The sequence below is a fragment of the Quercus lobata genome, chromosome 3 (genome assembly GCF_001633185.2).
Source record: "Quercus lobata isolate SW786 chromosome 3, ValleyOak3.0 Primary Assembly, whole genome shotgun sequence".
NCBI classification, from domain to species: Eukaryota; Viridiplantae; Streptophyta; class Magnoliopsida; order Fagales; family Fagaceae; genus Quercus; species Quercus lobata.
In genome coordinates, this window is record NC_044906.1 from 49,651,757 (window position 1) to 49,670,675 (window position 18,919).

At 36.2% G+C, this 18,919-nt stretch overlaps 1 protein-coding gene and 1 long non-coding RNA gene across 3 annotated transcripts; one reads left to right on the forward strand and one right to left on the reverse strand.

The window, feature by feature from the left end:
- The first annotated feature begins 6,536 nt into the window (after window positions 1–6,536).
- On the forward strand, window positions 6,537–7,597 carry LOC115981512. The gene is made up of 2 exons (XR_004089369.1): window positions 6,537–7,029; window positions 7,137–7,597. It is a non-coding gene; the product is annotated as an uncharacterized LOC115981512 (long non-coding RNA).
- A 7,147-nt stretch (window positions 7,598–14,744) lies between these two features.
- Window positions 14,745–16,988, reverse strand: LOC115979099. 2 transcript variants are annotated; one of them, XM_031101062.1, is made up of 7 exons: window positions 16,798–16,985; window positions 16,609–16,726; window positions 15,949–15,992; window positions 15,736–15,846; window positions 15,475–15,567; window positions 15,273–15,379; window positions 14,745–15,134 (listed from the first exon to the last, which is right to left on the reverse strand). In XM_031101062.1, the coding sequence occupies exons 1-7, from the start codon at window positions 16,908–16,910 to the stop codon at window positions 14,995–14,997; spliced, it is 726 nt and encodes a 241-aa protein (XP_030956922.1). In that variant the 5' UTR covers window positions 16,911–16,985; the 3' UTR covers window positions 14,745–14,994. The 2 variants fall into 2 exon arrangements, with proteins under 2 accessions (XP_030956922.1, XP_030956923.1); XM_031101063.1 differs by lacking the exon at window positions 15,475–15,567 and having other exon boundaries at window positions 16,798–16,988.
- Between the last annotated feature and the right edge of the window lie 1,931 nt (window positions 16,989–18,919).

Genomic DNA, 18,919 nt, shown 5'->3' on the forward strand with positions numbered 1-18,919 from the left:
AAATATTTATTTTCCGGAAATGTTATTTTCCGGAAAGGAAAATATTTGTAAGTGTTTGGTTGCATTATGGAAAATGTTGTGAAAAATATTTTCTGGTGTTTGATTGTATGGTTGAAAATGTTATTTTCCTACAAACTCCGCCAAACTCACGGCAGCACACTCCGGCAACACCACCTCCCCAACAACACCAAAAATCAAAATCATACAGAACACCAAAACACAAATAAAACCCAGAAAAAAAAAAATCATATTCCGGTCAAATCGCGATCGGGGACGACGAATTGGTGCTGCGACTGCGGCGATCAGGGACGACGAATCTGGGTTATATCGCGAAGCGTCGATCGCGATCGACGCGTCGCGAGATCGCGATCTCGCGACGGCGCGAGATCGCGATCGACGCGTCGCGAGATCGCGAGATCGCGCCGTCGATCGCGATCTCGGTCGAAGGCGATCTCGCGACGGCGCGATCTTCGCGGCGCTCTGGTTGTGAGGTTCGATCGCTCGTTCGCCGGATCGTTCGCCGGATCGGAGCACTGGGTGTGACAATCTCGCGTGTTGTGTTCTGTTTTTTCTCTCCCTCTCTCTGCGTTTTGCAAGCCACGGAATTCATTTGAAGTGAAAATAACGACTGAAATCGTTTTCCGCCTCAGAAGCCTTATTTTACGGTCAAACTGAAAATATTTTCAGTTTGACCGAATTTTCCTAACCTACCAAACACGCTATTTTCCGGAAAAGAATTTCTGAATTCCGTTTGAAGTCGAAACAAACGGAGCCTTAATTAGCAAATGAGTTACTGAGCAGTGAGTACCATTTTTTTTCTTTTTTGAATCTTCGCAAACGCAACCATGGTAAGATCAGCAGCGGTCTGTAGTGTACTACCGTGGCTGGGTTGAGTTGGCCCTAAAACCAAGATGCAAGTAGGCAACCGTATACTTGGACCAAAATATTTAAAGCTCGGGTTTCAACAGACCTCGATGCATCACTCTGTGTGAGACCACCTTGTCTTATATGGAGTCTAATAAATAATGAGGCACTGAGCCCACAAAATTTGTAGCCAGTGAAATATGCAGTACAGTGTTGTCTAAGTATGTGATTAATAAAAAGTGAGATGACAAGTGCTTTGTACTCAATCCGTACTTTTTGTACACAAGGCTAAAATGCTGAGTCCTACTAAGATGCAAATCCTACTCTCTTAGGTGTGTTTGTTTCAACTGTAAAGAAAATTGGAAAAATATTTTACACTATGCCTACTGTTTGGAATGGTCAGAGAATTTGGCCAGATTGAAAATTATTTGCTTCGACTATAAAATGGGGATGCTTAAAGTGTGTATTTTACACTTCAATTTTACCTTCAAATTGATTTTACAGGCCTACTTGAGAGAGAGAGAGAGAGAGAGAGAGAGAGAGCCAACCTCCTAAACTCGAGCTCAGGTCCATCGTTGTTCGTGTGGGGCGAGAGGGGGCAACTGGCCCCCCTAACTCTACCAGAAATTTCACATACATATTTTCCTTGGAGTAATTCTGGTGACACAACCATTTGCACAACTTTGTGCACAACTCGTCCACGTGGCGAGTTGTGGTTGGTGGAGGAGTGACCCACCATTACCCTTCTACCAACCATAACTCGCCACGTGGACGAGTTGTGCACAAAATTATGCAAATGATTGTGTCACCAGAATTACTCTTTTCCCTGACATAAAAAACAAAACACTCCACAGTCCACACTTGAACAACGACAAAAAAAAATAAAACAAAACACTCCAGACTTGGGAATAGTGAAACTTGGCATCAAAAAGAAGGAAAAAAAAGTTACTACTCAGTATTTACACTTCAAAGTCTATATCATACCAATCTTGTCCTATGCTTTTTTTGCCTTATGCCAAATTTACCCTTATTATCACTCATAGTCTCATTACACTTTTTCTAGCTAATCACCTAACTTTCTTAGTAATCTTCAACCACAAGGCTTAAGTTATTTGAACGAACTAAATTAGATGTTTAAAATGTATGAATTTAGATTACTATCTTACATTGATTGTTATTAACAATAAATTGATTATTTTCGTTCATTGATGATATGAAATTAAGAAATGATAAATTTCATTGTTATTTATTTTGATTAACAATTATTTGTTTATTTTTTTAATATTGATTAATATTTTTAAAGTTAATTTCATCTTACAATTCCCCCCCCCCCCCCGGAACTAAAATCCTGGCTCCGCCACTAGACTCGTGCTTGTCATCACTGATCAAGGTAGACTCCGAAGCCCTTTTCCTCTCTCTTCCTACTTCGTTATCCCTCTTCCTCCCTCTCCATCCTTCATTCTCCTTCTTCCTAACATACCGATTTGACTTCCTCTCTCTACCTTTTTGTCCTCCCTTCCCCACACTGATTTGCCTTCTTTGGCTTTCCTCTTTGGATTTTTTTTTCTTCTTTTGTTTGATTGTAAATAATATATTGTCCTTGGGTTTTGGAGGATCAATGGTTGGGGTGATTCCTGGGTTTCAATGGAGGTGGGTTGGGGGTGAGTTCTAGCATTGATGGTGGTCAATAAGGGGTGTTGAATCGATGTCGGGGTGGTTTGTGGGTTTCAATGGTGGTGGGTTGTGGGTTTTGGTAGATGAGTTTTGATTTTGATTTTGAGATTAATGGGTTTTTATTTTGATTTTTTAGGGTTAATTCATTATGTGGTGGTTTATGGTGGTGATTGTGGTGGCTGGGCTTATGGAAATTGGTTTTTATATGCAAAACCAAACACAAAAAATAATTTTCTGGCATATTTTCCATAGCACAAACAAACAATTAAAAATATTTTCCTTTACGCTGAAAATATTTTACACTCGAAAAATATTTTACATAAAGCCAAACATAGCCTAAGTTTCACTTCATTCTTCTAACTTCCCTTTAATCAAATTAAGTAGTTTTTTTTTTTTTTTTTTTTTTTTTTTTTTTTTTTTGAGAAGAAATCAAATTAAGTAGTTAATATAACATATAAGGATACAATCTAACCCAAAAAACTTAAGCCTATAAGTTTGGGCCCAATTATGTTACATTAACCATTCTCTCTTGTTATTCTTATTCAACGTGAGATTTCACTCACATGTATATTACCAACAAAGATATTGATAGAATTATATAGTTTTGGTGAAAAAATTTTAGATGAAATAAAAGACAAAAATCAATTACAAGATTTTTACCAAGATCTTAGAAAAATTTGCAAGCCTTTTTCAAAGACTACAGAGAAATCCTCCTTCCTGGACAAAAGAACATACTAAAATTATCAAGAAAATTAAGCAACATTAGAAGACCCTACCCTGTTTAGGATTACCCAATCCAAACTTACCTAAGATTTAGGATTTGGAGGTATTTTAAAACAAAAGGTCGAAAACCAAGAGAAAATTTTTAGATTCCATTTTGGCTTTTGGAATTAAACTCAAGTAAAATATTCAACTATCAAAAAATAAATTTTATCAATTGTGTTGTGCATTTTAAACTTTCAAGATGATTTGATCAATCAAGAATTTTTAATCCGACTTGATTGCAAAAGTGCAAAAGATGTTCTACAAAAAGATGTCAAAATTTTAGCTTCAAAACAAATATTTTCGAGTTGGCCAGCTCTTCTATCTACATTTGATTTTCAAATATAACATCAAAGGTGATTTAAACTTAATTCCAGGTTTTCTTACTCGTGAATTTCTCCTGGGAAAAGATGGCATGTTTTGACAATTTACTCCAAGATTTAAGAATTTTAATTCTAAAATTAGCAAAAATTTATATAATGCACCTTATACCTGGTTGACCTTTTCCTCCACCCAAAATCACAACTTAAGGGTCCGTTTGGATTGAACTTATTTTTGCTGAAACTGAAAACACTGTAGCAAAAGATGTTCTACAAAAAGATGTCAAAATTTTTGCTTCAAAACAAATATTTTCAAGCTGGCCAGCTCTTCTATCTACATTTGATTTTCAAATATAACATCAAAGGTGATTTAAACTCAATTCTAGGTTTTCTTACTCGCAAATTTCTCCTGGGAAAAGATGGCATGTTTTGACGATTTACTCCAAGATTTAAGAATTTTAATTCTAAAATTAGCAAAACTTTATATAATGCACCTTATACCTGGTTGGCCTTTTCCTCCACCCAAAATCACAACTTAAGGGTCCGTTTGGATTGAACTTATTTTTGCTAAAACTGAAAACACTGTAGCAAAATAATTTTCAAATGTGTGAATAGTGCCATCGGACTAATTTTTAATATTTTTGCATGAACAGTACTGCTACTGCGTGAACAATGACTTTGCACAGTAAATTCATGTGATTTTACAGTTCATGCACTAAAAAAAAAAAAAAAAAACCAAAACACTAAACGCAGACGTGTAAAACGCGCAATCCAAACGGGTACTAAGTATCAGGGCTTAATTGCCCATAAATTTTCAAACTATAAAGTGTATCATTTGATCTTTACAAACTTTCAAATGATGATTTTCAGGAAAGAATGTCTAATCAGAAAGAAAACAAACCATTGTCAAGAGATTCCTCCTTCATCTTCAAATCCTAGATCTTCCAATGTATCCTCCTCAAATAGGTTTCAAGTGTTGGGAAATATTTCTAAACCCCCAACTTTTGCTCGAGTATCATCCAATGTGTCATCTTCTCAAGTGACTGGGCCTGAGGCCTCCATCTAATGTCTTCTTTTCCACAATAGTAGTCATCCAGGTTTAACCGACCTATTAGATCTCGCTATCAAGTGAAACCATACAATCACCCTTTTTTTTTTTTGTAATTGAGCCAGAACTTACGTCTGAATTTGACCCTCTGAAAAATTGTCCAAAAGTATCTCCCAAATAATTGCCATTTCTTCCCAAGTGATTTTAAAAAGAACCAAAAATTTTATGAATTTATTCTAGTTGATGTAGACTCTGCAATCTTTAATCACAATCTAAAACCAAGTGATCAATACCAAATATCTCACTCCAAGTGTACCATAAAAATTACCCACTCCATCTCTCTGGGGTGATACCAAAAAAGTGAAAAAATGTTCTCAAGAACATTTGATCCTCAATATTACAGTTACTGGGATTATGTAGACGAATGGTTCAAAATGTTTTAAATTTAAAATCAAGAAATGAGTCATTCTTGGTTCTATTATTTTGAGACAAGAATGCCCAATGTTCCTCTCCCTAATTTGTTCTTGGAATGGTGGACTATTTTTGGACTCATTCAAGAAATTTTACCCCACGATCTTAACGTGGCTCTTCAAAAATGGGCTTTTGGCTCATTTGCCCCCTCATCAATTGACAAAAATCTGCCCTCTCTTTTTAAATTATACCTAAGCTTTACGCTCCCTTGGATTCTCCATTGGGATTATGTGATCATTCCGGATTCCCCTTCAAATTAATGAGATCTCAAGAGAAATTATGGTGAAATGGTGGGATAAATACAAAATTGCTAAAACTGTCAATTCAATACAACAAGATATATATCCTCCCAAACAAAAGTTAATTTTTAATCGAAAAATCAAAGATCTAATCTAAATTTTACCAAGCATCTTCCAAGAAAGAACTAAAGCAAAAGTTAAAGGACGCTCTCTCACAACTCAGTGGTGAGAATGACAGTGATAGTGGCCAAGGAAGCTCTAGTGCAGCCCCTAGAAATCCAACCAATGGAGCTCCTGGATTCTACTTTCAAGGCTCATAAGATCAAGATTGATTGATTTGTTCAATTGACTATTGCTGACTAATTATCAGCAATTCAACAAAACGTGGCCCCTCCTCCTCTGGAAGAATGTGAAACAATGTGACCAATTTCAATGTATTGTATATGATGCTCATCAAGAATATATGATACCCAGCAATAATGATTAATGCCCTAACAAATAGCCAGAAAGCATGAGATGTAGCAATAATGTTTTGATATCATGCAGTGTTTTTATAGCATGTAGCAATAATGTTCTGACAATCCCCCAGAAGACAAGCATAGTGATATCATGTGAATCCTTCACTAACGCAAGAAGACAAGCACAATAATAAGCACTATGTGAAAGACGGTGAAAATAGAGCAAAAAACCAAGAAGAATTTTCCATTTGTAAACATTTCTAGATCTTTTCCTTTTTAGTTTTTCAGTAGTCCAATCTGTAATCATTCTCCAAAAACCAAATAAATTGTAATCTTTTCTGACTAACTGTAATATCCTCCTTATCAATCCAAGTCTTTACTTCGAAAAATATTGTTAAATTCCTATTTTTATTATTCAAAGTTACTGTTCAATAATTTGAGACGAGTGTTGGTAAACCAATTAAGATTAAAAAAGTTCTTATGTACACCAAAAAAAATTGAAAAGGTACATTTGTTTACTGTTTTACGTGTGTTTTTATAGTTTGAAAACATGACTTTAAATCAAGTTTTTAGTTATAGATTAAATCATAGTATAAAACATAGCAAAAATCTAGCGAAAATCTAGCGACCTTATCTCAGAATAGACACACGTCAGCCCAGTCTTTTTGTTACATTCCTTATCACCAAAAATCTAGCCACCTTATCTCTTCAGGTCACTAGCCAACCTAATATAACATAGCAAAAAAAGAACCAACCCAACATAACCCATCAAAATGCAGGCAGTTTTGTATCTTGCATCACCCTTTCCTCCGTAACAACCACCAAATTTGTGGCCGGTGGTGAAACCTAGTGTGAAGATTGTGAACCAGTTCCTATTTGGGAGAGGCATGTGGAACCAAGCGTGAGCCAAAAAATTCACAAAGTTGGTTTTTGCATTCAAAATCTTACTTTCTTTTGTCTATGTTAGTATGGGAGTCTCTCGAGTTTCAACTCCGGACTCCCCATTAGCCAAATAGTGAATGAATGAGGGAGAGAGAGAGAGAGAGAGAGCCGGTTCACAATCTTCACACTTGGTTCCACCACCTATGCTTGCCATGTACATGCAGGTCCATGCCAAGACCACAGAGTCCCTGATGTACCCCAATCAGAACTACTGGGGACCCTTCAGCCATTGATTACTGCTTCATAACTTCGTAAGCCTATCCAACATTACCTTCTGACTTAAGCTTTGAATATTTTAAGTAGCTTGTAATCATGAATTAACAGCTCTGTTTTACTGGTTTTCTCCATAATTCCCAAGTGTTTTTCCAGCAGAGGCTTTTGAGTTGTGAGACAGTTGGGGGAGAAGCTTGTGATGCCGAAATGTATCCTGAAGTGAAGATCAAACCAGAGGTGAAATACAAAACAGCCAACACTTCTTCAGAGGCTGTTGAACGAGAGTATTTTGAGCACAATGAGCCTAAGAAGTGAGATCTTATGATCAGATCTGCAATTTAAGAATTTTAATTTGCAATGACATATCAGCAGAGGCTTGTGATGATCTTATCTGTGAACCTGAGTGATGAAAACTTCGATTTCCAACCACACATAAACAAAGGGAAGGTTGTGATGTGGATAGATCGATAAGGGTCATCTACTCATCTTCTATTTTTCTTTCTTGGTTTTGTTGTTGACGTTTATCTTGTGAATAACTATAACTTGCAGTGTATTAAATTTTTTGAAATAATGATGATGCACTTGACTTAGAAGCTAATTATGAAACTTTTTTTCAGCAGAATAATAGCATGGATGAATCAAATAAACATTTTGGTGTGTCAGTAGTAAAGGGATATCTAGTTATAGATTGTCATCATGCATTCAAACGGTAATGACTGGTCACTCACTTAGCATGATTAACTGCATTGTGACATAAAACTAGAGTCCAAACCATTGCCAAGTCCCTTCCACGAGGATTATTATATTTCTCTTGGCAGCTCCTTTAGAACTTGTTGACAGTGTCAGCAAATAGGAAAGATAGGAAAAATTGATATAAATTTCGGACTAAATTGTGTATACAGAAATTAAACAGTAAATAAAAATTACATAGGCAAAAGTTTATGTATGGTGCTTTTACATGAAAACATGACAGGAGAAACAAGCTACCTTTCCTCAAAGAAGTCTCCAAAATTCAACAACTGCCGCAGGAAATGTATCATGTAGGTGGAATGCAGCAAAATAGTTCTTGATTTCTTCATCATCATCCACATATCTTTCAGAAAATAAAAATCTATAGAAAATTAAAAATCAAAATTAAGATTTTAATAAAACTTATCACTATAATTTACACTTACTAAAAAAGTTACTTCATTTGTATTGATGATGCACAAAAATTGCACAAAAAAAGTTAGTGAGTTGATCATTCACACATGTGCCAATGAGTGTACTTGAAGAATAAAAGAGAAGTACCAATCAAAGGGCACCGGTGGGGCAACAGCCAAAGACCCTCCGAAGGTTAAGTCAGTGATAGAAGAATTTTCAAGAACTCAAGAGTGCGAGAGTTAGGGAGAATTCACATACCTAGAAAAAGGGTAAGGTTTGTGGTTTATATAGTGGTAGAGAGCTAATCCGAATCCCTTGATACGAGGGAATTTCCTTGTAGGGATGGGGATCCCAAGATACTCGAGATCACCTTTCCTTGTATAGGGGATCTGATTGCGTGGTAGGGTCTTTAGTTGTGATGTGCAAGTAATTTCCATGTAAGAATGTAAGAGTGGGCCCTACGCAAGTCCCATGAAACCCTATGGTGATGGGTTGTCAGGAATGGGGATTGGATCGCTAGCCTGATTCGACGGCCCATGGAGTCGGTCATCCCTTTGGGATCGTCAGGGAGGTTTGGCACCCCCATATCGATTAATCAAAAATTATCATCATCAGTTGCCCCATACTCCTTGAGTTGTTAGGGTGGCCGATGGGTCGCGGAGTGTTGCCATAAATGCTTTACCTTAGTGTCATGCATCATAAATAGGGGTAATTATGTCCTTCTAACAAGGCTAGAGACACGTGTCACTCTTTGGTTTGAGGAGCCAAGCGTCATGACACTTCGTTTTCCATGCCACTCCGTCCTATAAATAGTTCAATGCTGTTATTGTCCTCATTACTTGAAAATTTTCCATTCTGATCCTAGAGCCCAATCGTCGGCCCTTTTACTTCGTTGGTCTCTCTTGTTCGTTTGTTTTTAGGTATGCTTTGTCGGTCTCTTTTTTTCTTTTTCCTCTTCCCTCCTTTTTGTTAGTTACATACATAGGAGGTAGAGTGGAATCTTAATTTTCATTCGTCGCTTGAAGGTGAGAGATGTCTGAAGATAGTGAAGTGATGAGTGATCGTACCTCGTCAGTTTGCATGGGTTCGAACGATGAATTGTCTAGTCATTCTAGGCTTAAGTACTCGTCAGAGGATTCATCGGTTTTCGATAGGGAGTTAGCGTCTAATCCCCCTTTGGAGGAAGCTAGTCCCTCTGGGTGACGTCCAAGGGAGATTTTCCTTCCCGACAACTAGTCCATCCATGATTTTCTAGCCAAAATAAGGGACGAGGTCTTTAGTAGGCTGAGGCCTCACTTCCAAATACCTGATGATGTGCCCATAAGGAAGGGTGACCTAGGGGAGAAGTGTTATGATGGGAGGTTGTTTGATATAGGTTTTTATGAGACTGCCTTTATAGCAAGTAGGGGTGTGCGCAATTCGGTCGACTTGGTTTTTTCTAAAATTTATTACCGAACCGATAGAGATCGGTTTTTTCATAATTGAAACCGATGCACACTGACTACGATTGGTTTTCCGATCTATAGTGGTGTGGTTTTTGTGGTCAGTTTAATTGGTTTGGTTGGTTTGAATATATATATATATATATATATATATAAACTTTTTTTTAATTAAAAAAATTGGTCTTCAAGCCCAATATCAACACCACATGTTCAAGACTTCACGCAAAGTGTTCAATTGACAAAATTTTCACACATCAACCTGTTCATAGTTCACACTTAAAAAAAAAAAAAAAAAAACCATGTCCATCTATACAAACTTCTTTTTTAAAAACCCTGTTCACAATTCACACATAAAACTGTTTTTTTTTTTTTTTTAATTAAAAAAATTGGGCTTCAAGCCTAATATCAATACAGAACATGTTCAAGACTTCACGTAATGTTCAATTGACAAAATTTTCACACATCAACCTATTCATAGTTTACACATAAAAAAACCTTGTCCATCTTCACACTTAAACAGCTCCTTGCCCAAATAACTCAACTTGAAAACAATTGATACATAAGCAGATGCATTAGAAATTTAGAAACTACAAACAAGCGTGGACCCATGACCTTGATCTCCTGCCTGCACTCACTAGCACTTTTGACATTGATCTCCTGCTTGCACTCACCCATGACCCACGTAGTGGTTATTGAAGATTAAAAGCAATAGAGAACGATTAAAAGCAATAGAGTTACCAGTGGTCTAGCGGTTGCTAGTGGTGACTGGTGAGCCAACGAGGCAAGAGCAACGAGAGGCAATATGCAAGAGCGAGAGAAAGACTGAGGCATCTAAGACTGATAGATTTTTTTTGAGATTGAGAGACTTAAGTGATCTGATGAGAAAAATATATATTTATACTAGGGCTGAAATCAGAAAACCTAGCTTAAAACTACACTGTTTTGATGGCTTTTTTTTTTTGGGTTAAATTACTAAGTGAAACGACCACATTTTGTTATTAAAAAAAAAAAAAAAAAAAAGCTAAGTAAAATGTATCGGTCAGTTCGGGAATGAAATCGGTTTTGGATTTGCAGCTCTGGTGGTAGCACTGCACAGGCATCGGAATATGCTTCGCCCTCCGAATGCCAGCCTCGGCTTATTCGGTAGGCAGTATAGTTGAGACGGTGTCATTGGCGCCGGTCAGTTGGGTAGGCTTCAGTGATGTTTGCTCACTCCTAATAACAGGGTTTTGTCTGCCCCTATCCTCCTTATATCTGTTAATCAGATAGCCCCTAATGCTTGGAGGATCTTCATTGGGGCTGAGCTGTTATGGGGTCAGCTTAGTGGAGGTCATCGCTCCTTAACTTTAGAGGAGTTTTTCTGTTGTTACAAACCTTAAGAGATCCCTCGACCTAAGGGCTTTTACAATTTTGTATGTCATCGGGCTGCCCTAAGATTGATATTTGATATGCCTAACTCTAATCGTCAGTGGAAGGCTAGGTTCTTCTTTGTGCAAGGGATTAATTGGGTGTATCGCCCCAACAAGTAGGATAACATAGGGTCTTTTTATGACCACTCTTGGGGGCTCTTGAATAAGTTCGGTGAGTCGTCGAGACTATTTGGGTCATTGGTTTGTGTTTTTTATTTGACTAACGTAGTCTTCTTGTTTGTCTCAGCCACAGTTTGCCCGACAATCCTTCTTGAGCAAGAGGCATTCTTGGAAAGGGTTTTTGAGATACCCTTTGAGGAGAGGTCCTAGAAGAAGCTTGTCAATTTGGACACACTTCATGCCTTTTGTGGTGGACCCGTCCCTTCTGAGGAAGCCTGATGATTGGATCGCATCTTGAGAGTTTGTAAGTGTTTTTTTTTTTTTTACTCATCACTTTTACTTTGCTTTAGTTTGAACTTGTACACTTTCTAACCTATTTGTGGGTTTCAGAGATGGATTCCTTGAAGAACAAACAAGCTGCAAAGAATAGGCAGGAGGAGATCAAGAAGGCCGTCGCCTTAAGGGCTCAAGGTGGGGGATCGTCGACCTTGCCCCCTCATGTCTCAAAAAAGAGGAAGTATGCTTCTGATGTTCAGTCGTCGGGAAAAGGTGCCAGTGGCCCATCCACTCGTTTGGAGATATGCAAGGTTGTTGCTAACGCTCCTCGCCATGAGGTTGGGAAAGGTCTTATGACTTACCAAGGCCCTGTCACCCCTTCTCCTCTTCCTTCGCTGGTAAAGGATAATGAGTATGCAATGGACACTACTCGTTCCATCGTCTAGGATTCTGATCTAAACTATAATGTTGGTCTCTAAAATTAACATATTGAGTGCTTTGAGTCTTTGAAGTTTCAAGTGAGCGTTATTGGTCCTTGAAGTTTCAACAGTAAGTATTAGTAGTCTTTCCATAAACTTCTGATAGTTTCTTTGTCTATGTGTTTAACAGAACAATGATGTGGCAATTTTTTAATGATGTGACAACTTTCTATCATTAAAAAATTACACATTAGCTTGATTCTCCCAAAATCAAGCCTAGTTCTATTTGGATCTTCCATTGATTTTCTTATTAACCAAACAAAACTACTACTTATAATCTCCAATCATTGAGATCTGACTTTCTCAAATCAAACCCATTTCCATGTGGGTCTGTACGATGATTTTCTTTGCAACAAAATAGAAATAAAACTAATTATTCTTGGATCTTACATCAATTTTCTTAGCAATTCGCATCTTACAAGACGTACATTGACCTTCTCCCTTCTCCAAGCTGTAGTACTACCCCACTCTCTCTAAAACAAAAGAATTTAAAATCAAAACCCCAATTTGAATCAAAAAGAAAAAATAACAAGAATAAGACTTCATGCGATAAAAGAAAAAGACAGGGATACACTTTTGATCGTCCACTAGAAAATATATTATAAAGGGAGATGCCTTCCAAATGTTGATGTTTTTTTTTTTTTTTTTGAACAATTCCAAATGTTGATGTTAGACTAACTGATCTTGAAGATTCCCATGTTCTTCGGAGAATTATATGAGTTGCGGTTTTTCTTTCATTATCCTAATAATTATTACTACTATGATGTTAAATCTCTAAACCTTGAGAATGTTTTCAATATGTATTTGATTTTCAACAAGTACTACAGCTTGCCAAGCGGTGGGGAATCTAATTGCTAGAAACTAAGAAGGTAGGCGGTGGTAAATTTGGCAAGTCAGATCTCAACAATTGGAGAATGTTAGTAGAAGTTCTGTCAGTGTTTAGTTAGTAAGAAAATTAGCGTAAGAAACAAATAGAATTGTGTTTGATTGGGAGAACCAAGCTGAATCCTATTTTGATGTGTAATTTTTTAATGATAAAAAATTGTCACATCATTAATAAAATTATTATGTCATTATTCCGTTAAACATATAGATAAAGAAACTAATGGAAGTCAATGGAAAAATTAGGCTCATTATTGAAACTTCAGGATCCAATAGCACTCTTTCTCCAAAAATAAAAAAATAAAAAAAAATATTTACTTGAAATTTCAAGAACTAAAAATACTCAATAGGTAAATTTTAAACACCAACATTATAGTTACCGTCAAAATATGTAACTTTTAGAGTAGACACAAGTCTTATCTCTTCAGGTCACTAGCTAAGTACAAATGTACAAGTCTACAATTCTCATATCATATTAGAACCAACCTAACATAGCGTAGCGAAAAAAGAACCAACCCAACATAACCCATCAAAATGCAGGCAGTTTTGTATCTTGCATCACCCTTGCCTCCGTAACAACCACCAAATTTGTGGCAGGTGGTGAAACCAAGTGTGAAGATTGTGAACCAGTTCGTATTTGGGAGAGGCATGTGGAACCAAGCGTGAAGATTTTGAGCCAAAAAATTCACAAAGTTGGTTTTTGCATTCAAAATCTTTCTTTTGTCCAAGTATTGGGAGTCTCTCAAGTTTCAACTCCGGACTCCCCATTAGCCAAATAGTGAATGAATGAGTTAGAGAAAGAGAGAGAGAGAGAGAGAGAGAGAGAACCGGTTCACAATCTTCACACTTGGTTCCACCACCTATGCTTGCCATGTAGGTCCATGCCTAGACTACAGAGTCCCCGATGTACCCTAATCAGAACAACCGGGGACCCTTCAGCCGTTGATTACAGCTCCATAACTTCGTAAGCCCATCCAACATTACCTTCTGGTTTAAGCTTTGAATAGTTTAAGTAGCTCGTACTCATGAATTAACAGCATTGTTTTACTGGTTTTCTGCATAATTCCCAAGTGTTTTTCCAGCAGAGGCTTTTGAGTTGTGAGACAGTTGGGGAGAAGCTTGTGATGCTGAAATCTACCCTGAAGTGAAGATCAAACCAGAGGTGAGATACACACAGCCAAGACTTCTTCAGAGGCTGTTGAACGAGAGTATCTTGAGTGCAATGAGCCAAAGACGTAAGATCTTATGATCAGATCTGCAGTTTAAGAATTTTAATTTGCAATGACATATTTGAGCAAAAAGGGTTTATGATTGCTACGGGTATTCCCAGCAGAGGCTTGTGATGATCTTATCTGTGAACCTGAGTGATGAAAACTTCAATTTCCAACTACACAAACAAAGGGAAGGTTGTGATGTTGATAGATCAATAAGGGTCATCTACTCATATTCTATTTTCCTTTCTTGGTTTTGTTGTTGACGTTTTTCCAATGTTTATCTTGTGAATAACTATAACTTGCAGTGTATTAAGCTTTGAAATAATGATGATGCACTTGACTTACAAGCGAATTATGAAACTCTCCTTCAGAAGAATAATATCATTAACGAGTCAAGCTAACATTTTGGTGTCTCAGTGGTAATGGGAAATCTAGTTATAGATTGTTATCATGCATTAAAAAGTTTTAGCCTGCATGCCTGCCTATTTTGATTCGATACATGCATTTCAGTTTTAAGTTTTAGATAATAAAAAGTGCTGTGAAGTTCTGGTCCTATGATGCAATTTCACTTGCGGCGGCACCATAACATGAAAATTAAGCTTCTATTATCCAGAATTAGATGCAAGTTGAAACACTCAGTGAGATAGATTTGAAACTGCCCATTACCTTACATAGTAAAAATGATTCAAACCAAAAAAGAGCAGGATTAAAGAAATTATGACCTGATTTCTACTAGTTCTTCCCAAGGGACATCCAATCCATTTGAATATTAAAAATGCGCTCCACAATTACAACAAACAAAAATTGGAGCTGAATTCATAATACCCCTGCTTATAGAATTTTGAATACTGAGATTCATATCATATACCAGAAGATATAAATATCACAAAGTTCAAGTATTTCTAAACAACTAGAAGTTACATTGTGACAGAAATTATCCAAAAATGAGAATGACTTAGTAGAACTCAGACACTTCAGTTCATTCAGCAGAGAGTAATTTAACAACTATATTTTCATAGACTGAATCTACAAACAATGTTACTGTTCACTGTCTTCGGTTATCCCCTCCAAAATCAGATACTGCAAAGCTATGGAGTACTTTGCAGTTCTGATCCTCACTGAGCTGCCACTGCCTGAATTGCTGTTGCTTTTCAGAATAAATGATCCTGAGCCACCACCTGGAGCACAACATCCCAATACAATCATGTAAGTTACAATGAGATTCAACAAACAACACAAAAGTGCATAATCAGAGAAAAATGGACAATCAGGGAATCAGCTTTCATGACCAAAAATGTTCATGAAATAAAGCCAACCTTTAATTGTAAAAATAGTAGGAACCCATCTCTTATAGATGAAAAGCAACCTTGGGGAGTCTCCGTGGTGTGTATCTGACAAGAGAAGCTTGCAAGGCATCGTCTTGCTACCATAGAAGTTAAGAAACAAATATTGTTAGTACTTGTTCTAAAAGAAAATTAAGCTAAACACTCGAATGGTAATGGCCACCTGGTCACTCACTTAGCATGATTAATTGCATTGTGACATAAAGCTAAAGTCCGAACCATTGCCAAGTCTCTTCCACGAGGATTATTATATTTCTCTTGGCAGCTCCTTTAGAATTTGTTGACAATGTCAGCAAATCGGAAAGATAGGAAAATTTTATATAAATTTCAAACTATATTGAGTATACAACAATTAAACCGTAAATAAAAATTACAAGGCAAAAAAAGTTTATGTATGATTCTTTTACATGAAAACATGACATTAGAAACAAGCTACCTGTCCTCAAAGAAGTCCCCAAAATCATCGACAACAACTGCCGCAGGAAATGTATCATGCAGGTGGAATGCAGCAAAATAGTTCTTGATTCCTTCATCATCATCCACATATCTTTCAGAAAATCAAAATCTATATAGAATTAAAAATAAAAAAAATTAAGATTTTAATAATATTTATCACTATAATTTACACTCTTTAAAAATAGTTACTTACTTCATTTGTATAGACTGAAAGGTATCTGAGGATGGATTGATGCCCTGAAGTATTAATTGAAGAAAGCGTGCAGGGTGTTGCATTAGAGAGAAGAACATACCTTTTGGTAGAAAGGCTATTGAAATAATGATAAATTTCTCATTTCATTTTCTTTTTCTTTTTTCTAAACCAAATAGTCATAAGTTTGAACTTCTAATCCTGTCTGAAATCTCTAAGTCAGAAAACAGAAACCAAAAAAATAAAAATAAAAAAATCCACATCTTAGGCCATACTCTTTGAGAGAGAGTTTAAATTTACTTAGAATAATTCTGGTGCACAAAATTCCTACTTTTGCTTTGCATTGTGTGGGAAGAGGTACCCCCCCAATTACTTTTTGTTTTGGAGATGATGCTGATTCTTGGAGTAGAGCTGATTAAATAATTAAATGCATCATTTCATTTCCCACATTTTGGATATTTGATAGCTTTGTTTATTAGCTAAGCAAGTGATCCTAATTCCCAAGTTCAAAATTTCTAAATTCATTATCTATGGTTAAAAATGCTATCTCTTGGGCTCTACTTATTAAATTAAGAGGAGTTGAGTCCTCATGTAAAAAAGATTTTTTTTTTTTTTTTTATGAGATTGAGAAAACAATAATAATAATGTGTAAGTAGTTAGTACCTGAGAGAGAAAAGGAGGGTTGCTTTCTAACTTGCGGCGGTTGCATATGAACACAACATTCCTATTTCCATCTATTGCGGAGTTGAATGCAAACTGGAATAGTAACGAACTCTTTCCACTGCAAAATTTGAAATTTCACGCCTTTTATCAAATACAAAATTCAAACACAAAAAATCATACATAAATTACCAGGAAGGAGGTCCGGAGAGAAGCATAATTGGGTCTGGGTCTGGGTCTAGGTCGGACTGGTTGTGGCTATCGGGCTGCTCCATTTGACTCGCCAAGAAGAATCTCTCTACCATTTTGCACAGAGTTTAGCTCAAACTCTCTCAACTCTTTCAGGTGTTTGCGTAGATAGTACCAAATCTTTTTTATTTATTTATTTTTTTTTTTTTTGAGAGGTATTTATTTATTTATTTTATAAGTCTAGGCAAACAGTAACATAATTGGGTTGGCCCGAAAACCAAGATGACAGTATAATTGGCCCAAATATTTAAAGCTCGGGGTCTCAACAGATCAGGATTCTTAACTCCGTGTGAGCCTACCTACCTTGTCTTGTAAGGAGCGGAACAAATAATGAGCCGCTGAGCCCACAATGTAAGGACTGATTTTTATTTTTATTTTATTTTTTTAATTCAATAGTTGGGGAGTGGAAATTTGAATCTTAGATATTTCTACTAAAAACATTAGGGACCGTTTGGTTCATGTGTTTAAACATATATTTTCAGTTTTTAAACAACATTACACGTATTTCTACGTACTTTTTCACCCACAGATATTTCCAAAAAATACAAACAATGTTACTAGAACAACGTTACCAAACAGCCCCTAGAAGTCTCCTACCACATTAGTGATGTGCAAAAGAAAATACGGTGAATATTATAAAAATCAAACCAATTCTTGTGAGACAATTAAGTGAAATATAGAAGATGGTAGGAGATTGGTGAGAGAGGGAGAGAAGGGATGCTTGGAGAGTGTTGTTGAATGATTATCTTTTCAACCTGCTGAATTAAAGAAAATGTGTGTTGTCATTTCTAATTAAAATGAACGTCCAAGTTTTTTGTGAGGAATGTTTATGTTTCTTTTTACTCTAAAAGAGTTACATAGTGTTTTCTTCTCCTCTTTCCTTCTACCTTGTGTCCCAATATTATGTCCAGCCTCATATTTTGTGATCTTTAAAGGCACTCCAAAGGTAGCTTGTAAGGATGGGTTAACTTGTAGGACTAGATTTCCTAAAAACCCATGCGTTGGGTTGGGTAGGACATTTCTAATTGATTTTGAGGTTTTTGTGTACGTGCGCGTGCGCGCACGCATAAGTAACAGCTTGATTGAATTTTTAACCATGATCATGCTAATATTTTTTCGGATTTATTATTTGACGAGAATAACTCATGCCCAACAGATGCAAGAATATTTATGTGTATGTTTTAGCTACTATATAGTTGGTTATTCATAGGCTTATGGGTTTTCAAAATTCTCCAAACCCTTTTGCAATATTTTCAACAAATATAAGATATAAATGTGAAAAATCTATTTTATTCAGCATGTGAGATTTTTTGTGTGACTCGGTTTATTTATGTGCTATGTACCTCTCATGAACTCTCATAGTCTTGCAAGCATTCAGAGCCTATGTGCAAAGCTATTCATAGTTCCCAAACTACCTTTTAATAGGATAAATATGAAAATTTTATTTTATAAAACTTTGGACTATCTACTTTGATACCATGTTAAATTATTAATTATTCCAAAAACTTTAGCTAGGAGGATATGATAAATTTAGTTGTTTAATCACATACTTCTTACCATTTTTTTTTAAGTGATTATTTTTTCGTGTCCATAAATATGAAAAAATGCCATCAACAAGTACTAAATCGTATGCCTAACAAATAACAATGAGCCGCGTAAACAGTCTAGCATTTTGAGTATAGAGATCTCTCCCTTTGATTAAAAAGTGAAATAAAAAGTTCGGGTTTTCGCTGCACTGCTTATTCTTTCTTTACTAGTTCGTAGGATTCGAAATCTTATTCTCCCTCCCCACAAGCAAAAAGCCAAAAATGTAATACCATTCGATGCTTCAGACTTTAATAATGGACAAACAGAGGTTAATAGTTTAAGACTGTTTGAAAAGTAGGAGTCTCCTCATAATCATAGTCGAGAATAAAGCAATAATAGGATATATAAATTAAAACGATGTAACTCAAATTGATATTCTTGTAGTGCTTTTACTAAACTATGTGCCTAAACAGCTGGTAAAGTGATATGTTTCAAAATCTAGATTCCTAATCGGGTTGATGATGATGGAACACTAGTG